This window comes from Sorex fumeus, unplaced genomic scaffold, assembly GCF_029834395.1.
Source record: "Sorex fumeus unplaced genomic scaffold, SorFum_2.1 ptg000028l, whole genome shotgun sequence".
Taxonomy (NCBI): Eukaryota; Metazoa; Chordata; class Mammalia; order Eulipotyphla; family Soricidae; genus Sorex; species Sorex fumeus.
The window spans coordinates 3,357,746-3,366,886 of record NW_026606085.1 but is presented as its reverse complement, the minus strand read 5'-3'; the positions used below and the strand labels follow the sequence as shown (position 1 = coordinate 3,366,886).

Genomic DNA, 9,141 nt, shown 5'->3' with positions numbered 1-9,141 from the left:
GCACTTGTGCTCTCCTCAGCATCTCAGATTGTGCCCTATGGGACATGGAAGGACTGGCCGAAGGTCTCCAGATATACCTGACACTCTCCTACTTGCAGCTGCTTAATATATTCTTTATATTCTTTCTTTTTCTCTTCTTTATTTTTTTTCTTTTTTGGGTCACACCGTTGATGCACGGGGTTACTCCTGGTTCATGCACTCAGGAATTATTCCTGGCAGAGCTCGGGCAACCATATGGGATTCTAGGAATTGAACCTGGGTCGGCAGCATGCAAGGCAAATGCCCTACTCGCTGTGCTATTGCTCCAGCCCCTCTTCTCTCTCTCTCTCTCTCTCTCTCTCTCTCTCTCTCTCTCTCTCTCTCTCTCTCTCTCTTTTCTTTTTTTCTTTCTTTTTTGGAGTGGGAGGGCATGATATTTGTCACGCCTGACAGCACTCAAGACTTCCTCCCGGCTCTGCACTCAGGGATCACTCCTGGCAGTGTTCAGGGGACCTTATGTGGTGTCAGGGTCACCACATACAAGGCAAGGGTCTTAACCCCTGCTTTATTTCTCTGCCCTGTCCTTTGTTTTCAGGAGTGGTGAAGCTGGAATGGACCACACCCAGGGGTGGTGGGTGGTGCAAGGCTATTCTTTGCTGTGCTGAAAGTAGCTCCTCAGAAGTGCCCTAGCAACCATGCTAAGCATGTTCTCTGGCCCTCTGAGCTATTTCCCACTGTCAGCGTATTTCTTTGGGGATAGTGGCTCTTAAACAATGGCGAGGAGTCCAGCTAGTTGGGGATTCCGAGTCACACCAGTGCTAGGTGCTTGGGGGACTGTGGTTCCGGGTACGGAAACTGGGCAAGGGTGTGTCTCGTGGTAGTATCTCCTGGCCCCTTGTTCGTTTCTTTACAAAGTTATTGAGCCACTAGTGTGTATTAGTGGAAGTTAATGCAAAAGAGTTGAAGTCTAGATGCTCAAAGAATTTAACATCCAGGGTTGAAGAAAGTCATTTGGTGTGGGTCAGGGGAGCAAGCACAACAATGCTAGGAGACAACGCTATGCTCTGGGGACTGCGCAATACTGGGGAAGAAACCCCTTGACCTCCCAACCCTTCGAGCCACCATGTTTCAAACATGCATTGCTTGTGGCCTATGGAGATAACTCAAAGGACGGGAGTGTTGCTTGCAGGAGTGTTGCTCTCTGGAACTGCATCACTCCAGAATGGCCCTAGACACCACCAGGTTATTTCAAAACATACTTTGGTAAGATCCTGGGGATAGATTGGGGGCAAAAGTGTGTAAGATGGTAATTTCCAGATGGGTGTTGCACACAGGAACGTGGCATAGTTGCACTGGCTCTTGTGTGTGCCATCCCTGTGATGCTATGGAGGAGACAATGCCCCACCTTTAAAGCACCATAAGAAAAGGAGAAGAAATTTAAGATAATAAAACACATTTGTAAAGGGGGTCCAAACTGACTGATGGAGGGAAAGTCTGATGAAACGAAAACTGAAATCTGATATCTGTACTAACCACCCACATACTTAGGGAATTCCTGCAGAAATAACAGCTAGGACAAAAATAATAAATGGTAATCAGCATATAAGACTACTGTTTTGTTTTGCTTTGTTTTATTGAGGAAGGGGTGAAAACACATTTCTGCTGCTGTGGCCAGAGAAATAGTACAGTGGATAGGGTGCTTGCCTTACAGCCAACCGACCTGGCTTCAGTTCCCAGCATCCCAGATGTTTCCCCAATCCCACCTGGAGTGATTCCTGAGAACAGAGCCAGGAGTAAGCCCTGAATAACATTGGGTATGACCTAAAAACATACAAACAACACCAAAAAAAAATCCACTTCTGTTTCTAAGCTTTAGAAAATGGAACCTTAGTTCATTTATATCTTTACCACCTCCAGGGCCAGAGCGATAACACAGTGGGTAGGGTGTTTGCCTTGCAAGCAGCCAACCTGGGTTCGATCCCCAGCATCCCCCAAGCACTGTCAGGAATAATTCCTGATTGCAGAGCCAGGAGTAACCCGTGAGCATCGCTGGGTAGTGACCCAAAAAGCAAAATACATATATATATATATATATATATATATATATATATCATACCACCTCCTAATTCAGTAGAAATTTCTATTTTTTTTAAATGTAGGAGTATTATAATTATTCGCCATTGATTAGGCTGATTTAATTGGGCATGAACTCCACCTTACTTTTTTTTTTATAAATTTATTTGTTGAATCACCGTGAGAGCAGTTACAAAGCATTCGGGTTTAAGTCTTGGTCATATAATAATGAAACACCCGACCCTTCACCAGTGCCCATTTTCCACCAACCAAAAAACCCAGTATACCCCCCATCCCACACCCTCCCCCTACCTGTGGGGCAGATGATTTCCACATTACTCTCTCTCTACTTTGATTACGTTCAATATTTCAACACCAGACCCACCATTATTATTTGGAATTTTACCCCAACACTCAGATCTGCCAAAAAGACAACCGCAGACAATTTGTTTTCTATTGCTCGTTATGAATAATATATGATATCAGGAGGCCACTACTGTGGCCGTGCGATTTTGGAAATCTGAAATTTTAACAATTAAATCTGGAGGGATTTCTGTCAAAACCTGCTGGGTTCTGAGATTCGTTCTTGAGTCTCTGGGATCATAGACATTAGCGGCTTGATCAGGAGCCAGACAGGCCATTCGTGGGTGGTGACCCAGGGTCTCATTGGAGCGGGACGGAAAGGTCTGACTCCATCCCCATCTCGTGAGGCCCGACATGTCTCATCACTGAGGGCCCAAACCTGACTGTCCAATGGCCTTTGGAGGATGGCGGCCGCCGAGCCACCAGAGGAAACAGGTCAAGGCAAGAAACTTATTCCGACCCAGGGTGGACTGGCACCGGTAACCTACTGCAGGGACTGGACCCATTTCTGCCAAAAGCTGCTGGGTTCTGAGATTTGTTTCTGAGTCTCTGGGATCAAGGCCGTTAAGCAGCTTGATCAGGAGCCAGAAAGCCGTTCGTGGGTGACGACTTGGGGTCTCCTTTGGGTGGGGAGGAAAGGGCTGGCTCCATCCCCATCTCACGAGGCCCTGCGTGTCTTGTCACTGCGGGCCCAAACCTGACTGTCCATGGCCTCTGGAGGATGATGGCCACCAAGCTGCCAAGAGGGAGCAAGCGGAGGGACAGCACCCTTTCCCCCTTGGGTGGCCCGGAGCCAGTAACCTACTGCAGGGACTGGATGCATTTCTGCCAAAAGCCGCTGGGTTTCAAGATTTGTTTCTGAGTCTCTGATATCATGGCCATTAAGCAGTTTGATCAGGAATCAGAAAGGTCTTGCTTCCAATTATATAGAATTATATAGCTGAGCAGGAGGTGCTTTGTGGGTGTGTCTCCCACATACCTAACTTTTGACCGTTTACTTTCTTGATAAACTTGGCCCCAAGTTTTTGAGGTCTGGCCAAAGGCACAGCAGCAATTTGGGGATATCTAGAAGTCTGAAGGCACCATCAGGCTGCTGATGCACTCACCTCACAGGTATAGATTGACCTGCTGGCAGCACCTTACCCCCATCAGTAGAAATTTCTTTTTTTCTTTACTTCTTTTTTTAAAATTTTTATCAGTGAAACACCATGAGGTACAGTTGTAGACTCACAAATTTTTGTGCTTGGGTTTCAGTTATACAATGATCAAGTACCCATCCCTCCACCAGTGCCCATTCTCCACCACCACTAATCCCAGTATCCCTCCCACCCCCCCATCCCCCATCCCATCCTACCTCTGTGGCAGAGCATTCCTTTTTGTTCTCTCCTTTTGGGTGCTGTGGTTTGCAAAAGAGGCATTGAGTGACAATCATGTTCGGTATATAGTCTACTTTCAGCATGCATCTCCCATCCTGGGCGGATCTTCCCAACACCCTTTATTTGGTGCTCCCTTCTCTATCTGAGCTGTCTTTTCCCCTAGTGTGTGTGGCTGGCCTCCAAGCCATGGAGTAAGCCTCTTGGTGTCAGTAGAAATTTCTTAATCTGAAGTTATGGGTGGGTCAAAAAAAGGAAAGGAATTTTACTTTTTGCTGTTATTTTAATTTGGGATCACACTCAGCGATGCCCAGGGCTTACTTCTGACTCTGCATTCAGGAATCATTCCTGGCAGTGCTCAAGAGACCATACAGGATGCTGGGAATCAAACCCTTGTTGACCACATGCAAAGCAAGTGCCTCACCCACTGTAATATCTCTCTGGCCCCAGAATATTTAATGGAGTGTCCTCATAAAAAGAGACTGGGTCAGAGAAATAGAACAAGAAATAAGGCCTTGCAACTGCTGAAATCAATTCAATCCCCAGCACTGCTTATGGCCCCCAGAGCACTTCTAGAAGTGACCCACGAGTCCAGAGCCAGGAATAGCCCCCTGGGTTGTAGTAGCCCACTGGGTGTAGTAGCCCACGATTCCCACCCCTAAAAGGGGCTTCCTTCTTTGGTTTCTTGTTTCATCTGGAGGCCACACCAGCAGGACTTACTCCCAGCTCTGGTGCTGTGAGTAGAACAAGGATTGGCTGTTGGTGCAAGATAACCACCTTAACTCCATATTTATCCCCCAACAGGGACTTCCTAACTTGTATGTAAAATGGTGTTGAAGGAGAGCTTTTTTCTGGATTATGGTTCTGTAACTTTCAGTAGCTTGCTCTAGGCTTCTGAGGCCAAACTGGAATCTACTAGCCTAGAAGAATAGGAGACACGGTTTCAAACCCTTACAATAATCAAGACAAAGGCCAAGACTGAGAAGCTTTAATAGCAGGAGGTGGCTAGGCATGGGAGTGAGGAAGAAAGCAGTGACTTCATCAGCTTATTCAACTTGCGCAGCAGAAAAAGCGCACGTCGTTCAGCGCAGTGTCATCACGGAGACCCCTGGGCGGCTCCACCTTGGTCTGCAAGCCACACACTCCTTTGGGGCATAACTTGCTCCAGTCTCCAAAGTCTCCCCAGTTCAGACCAGGGCCCTCCAGCTCCGTGCTGTCAGAACAGCGGAAGCGCAGGTTGTTTGCAGCTGTGTTGTCCCCAGGGGTCTTGGGTTCCTCCACCCGGAGCGAGAATGCCACAAGGAAGCGACCTCCAGGACACCACAGCGGTTCACTCCACGCACCCCACCTTCAAGGGAAATGGAGACACCTGCTTCAGCATGCCCTCTCAGGATTTACCAGCCAGGTGCCACTTGACCAAGTGGGGTGTCTTGTTACCAGGAGGTGCAGAGGGCAGGTTCTGTGCCTAGGTCACAAGTATGAACAGTCCCAGAAAACTGCAAGAACCTGCCTGACAGGGACTGTGGAGCAGAGGGTCGAGAGCTCATGTCTTAGGCCAGAGGGAAGGCACAGCGGGGAGGGCACTTGTATTGCACGTATCTGGCCTGGGTTCAATGCCCATATGGTCCCCTGAGCCTACCGGGAGTGATTCCTGAGCAATGAGCCAAGAGTAAATAATGAGCATGGCCAGGTGTGGCCCAAAAACCAAAGAGAAAAAAAAGAAAAGCACTCCCATGCGTCAGTGGGAGAATGCATTTTGGCATCCATTGAAATAAAGGTTCACGTCTTCTCTCTCTCTGGGAGCCACAGCCAACAGTGCTAGGGGAGGGGGGATCCCAGGGCCACTTCTGGGCAGCAGGCCTGACCATTCAGTACTCACTTGGCAGTGCTCAGGAGCCACTAGGGCCATGTAGCAGTGCTGGTGGGAGCTATGTAGTATCAAGGATCAAACGCACAGGCTCCCTCCAGCCTTTTTTGGGGGGAGGGGAGTCTCACCCGGAGATGCTCAGGGATTACTCCTGGCAGTGCTGGGGGGGCCACATGGGATGCATGCAAGGCAAACGCCCTCCCCGCTGTGCTATCACTCCAGCCCCTATTCCAGCCATTTAATCCACCATTGGAGCCATATTTCTGGCCCACTATCACACTTAAAAAGAAAAATTTGGGGTTGGGGGCTGAAGCAATAGTACAGTGGGTAGGGCATTTGCCTTGCACACAGCTGACCCAGGTTCGATTCCCAGCATCCCATGTCGTCCCCCGAGCACCACCAGGAGTGATTCCTGAGAGCAGAGCCAGGGGTAACCCCTGAGCATCGCTGGATGTGACCCAAAAAGCAAAAAAAAAAAAAAAAAAATCATGGGATGGAGAAATAGTAAAGAAGTAAAGTACCTGACTTACCTATGGCAGACCCTGGTTTAACCCCAGGCAGCTGCACATGGTGCCCTGAACACAACCTCGTGTGATCCATGAGGGCAGAGCCAGGAGTAAGCCCTGAGCATCATTTGGTGTGGCCCGAAAATAGGAAAAAAAAATAATAACAGACTCCACCCCACTACACCCCAAGTAGGGATCCTTGGCCTCCTCCACTACCTTCCAGACTGGGACTCCACCACATGAGTGTTGCGCTCCGCATTCCCACGAGCACAGTGCAGCCGAATTCCATTCAGGGCTGTGTCATCACCAGGAATGCCTTGGGAGGGCTCCACCTGGGGGGGGGGGGGCGGTTGAAGACAATTTCAGATGACTGCAATGCTGGGCTCCGAAGGGCCACCAACCGCCACCCAACCCCACCCCAGACCAAGTCCCACCTTGAGCGAGAAGCCGCTAGCAAAGAATCCATCAGGACACATCTCAGGCCAGGCCCATTCACCCCAGGGGCCACCGTTGGTCACCTCGATGATCGATGTGTAGCCGTTTGCTCCATCTGCTCCCGCCGGTCTGCCACAGGCTGCCCACAGCAATGGCAGCAGCAGCTTCACGCCCAAAGTCCACTCCATCCTGAAGCCTTGTGAGAGGACTTCCTCAAGCGGGCTTATAAAAACGCAGGGGCTCCAGTTGCATAATGGCCATGCTTATGAAAAGGCCACCTGGATTAAGTGACACTCAACACTAATCTCTCCGGAACCCAGCAGACTCTGTCCTCTGCTCGAGCAAACAGGCTCCTAGCACCTGAGGAGGAGGGGCAGTGAGAACCAGGAACAAAGAGTTTTGATCCTGACCCACTGGGTGTTTACTACAAACCAAGAATTGTGGTCAATACTGTCTAACACAACAATTTCAGAGGTCAGAGTTGACCTTTCTGCTTTGCAGCTGAGGGAACTAGAGCTTCACAAACAGGGGAGGCAGCTCAAAGGACCGAGCGCGTATTTGCACGCAGGTGACCCAGGTTCAATTTCTGGTACCACACGTTTCCTGAGCACTACCAACAGTGACACCCCCTTCCCCATCCTCCACTCACACATACATTTAAAAAAATGCATCAGGTACTATCAGGTGTGACCCAAAACCCAAAAGGAGAGAGAAATGGCAAGTGATTTACCTGAAGTTATAGGCAGCAAGCCAGGAAACATTCCAACACTGGGAATTGAGGAACCGAGGCTATGGATAGAAGTGATAATTTTAGATTCCCACCAGGAGCAACCCCAGGACCTCCAGGATTTATCTGAGGGAGCACCAAAGACAAGAATTTAAAGAATTTATGAACGGTGGGAGCTAGGAGGGGTCTTATTAGGAACTCCTGAGAATTTATCTCTCTGCCTGTCTCTGTCTATCTGTCTGTCTGTCTGTCTGTCTGTCTCTCTCTCTCTCTCTCTCTCTCACACACACACACACACACACACACACACACGCATGCGCACGCACACACGCACACCACTTAAACAAAACGATGTGTGTGTTGTGGGGGGATGGTGGACCACACTCAGCAGTGTTCAGGGATCAAGCCTGTTGGGGGTATATGTGGTGTCAGCGATCTAACCCAAACCAGACCTGTGCCAGGCAAGCACCCCGCCCGCTGTGCTATCTCTCTGGCCCTACACAATCCTAAAACGTTTACACGGCTAGGGCATTGAGATCCGGTGTTTCTTTCATTGCTTAGTGTATTCTTTCCTAGCATGTTTTTCCTCCCATGACCACCAGGTGGACCCCTAGTTTGCAAAACTCGAAACAACAAACTATTCGGTTCAGCTGAAATTTTTCTCCAAAATAGGGGGGAAGGAGGATCAACCCCGATTTACCTGCTTTTTGGGGGTGGGGGGCAGGGTAGGAGGTGTTGCGCAACATGCTCTAGGAACTGTATGTCATGCCAAGGAGCAAACCAGGTTGCCCAAACTACACGCAAGTGCCTTAAGTATGACCTCTCCAGTTCCTTGCCTGCTTATATTACACATTCCTTTTTAAACTCAATACATATTTATTTAGCAATGATCTATTTTGATCCAGGCAATAGTCTGAATGCTGCAAATAGAGCATTAGCCAAAAAAAAGAAAAACTTCCTTTCATTACAGCTCACACTCCAGTGAGAAAGACAAATGATACATACATTCCTCAATAGATCTTGAGCTCTGTGAAGGCACTTTTATCCTCTTGAGATCTAGTACAGGACTGGAAATGCGGAAGCCATTAGTGAAGGGTGGTCCGGTGAATGATTGAGAAGTCAATCTAAGGCTTAAGAAAATGAAACCACAACAACATAAGAAGATAAAGCCGAAAATATGTAATTGAAAAATCATGCATCCAGATCAAGACAAGATCCCCCAGAGAAGACAGAGAATCTAAAAGTCCACAGGTATTCCTTGATCCCAAGTACCCCTGCTTGAACTTAATAGGTAAGACTTATGGAGCAATTGTGGTAAGCTCTTATAGTGTCTGCACATAGTTATCACTTAATCCTCACTTAAGGCTTCCAAAGCACCTATTATTCTTCTCAATTTACAGTGTTGGAATGCCAACCCAGAGCCAGTTCAGGGTCCAGACTATTGTTCAGTGGGGGAGCTGATTCTGGTGCCAGCCTCTTCCCAAAAAACCAGACTGCCTCTTAATACAACCTGGCCTACACAGAAGAAAATTGCCACTGTATCCCTCAAGTCCCTTTCCCTGGGTCTCTTTCCACTAATATGCTGCCCTCTGGAATAGAGGAACAAGTAGGTAAATAATTAACCCTTTGAGGGTCCAGAGCAATAGTAAGGTGGGCAGGGTTCGATCTGCAGTATCTCATCTGGTCCCCTGAACAACACCAGAGGTGACTCACACACACACACACACACACACACACACACAACACACTGTCACTGTCCTCCCGTTCTTCATCGATTTGCTCAACAAGTGGGCCCATTAACTTCTCCATTGTGATAAT

At 48.4% G+C, this 9,141-nt stretch overlaps 1 protein-coding gene across 1 annotated transcript; it reads right to left on the bottom strand.

The window, feature by feature from the left end:
• Window positions 1–4,816: 4,816 nt before the first annotated feature.
• On the bottom strand, window positions 4,817–6,784 carry VMO1 (vitelline membrane outer layer 1 homolog). Its single transcript, XM_056115146.1, has 3 exons — window positions 6,596–6,784; window positions 6,378–6,493; window positions 4,817–5,136 (listed from the first exon to the last, which is right to left on the bottom strand). The coding sequence occupies exons 1-3, from the start codon at window positions 6,782–6,784 to the stop codon at window positions 4,839–4,841; spliced, it is 603 nt and encodes a 200-aa protein (XP_055971121.1). The 3' UTR covers window positions 4,817–4,838.
• Window positions 6,785–9,141: the final 2,357 nt, after the last annotated feature.

Bases quoted from the DNA above. Each gene is read 5' to 3' on its own strand.
- VMO1 (XM_056115146.1), bottom strand. From the start codon at position 6,784: ATGGAGTGGACTTTGGGCGTGAAGCTGCTGCTGCCATTGCTGTGGGCA. The intron at 6,494-6,595 runs GTGGGACTTGGT...CCCCCCCCCCAG, and splicing joins CTAGCGGCTTCTCGCTCAAG to GTGGAGCCCTCCCAAGGCAT. The intron at 5,137-6,377 runs GTAGTGGAGGAG...TTTCCCTTGAAG, and splicing joins GTGGAGTCCCAGTCTGGAAG to GTGGGGTGCGTGGAGTGAAC.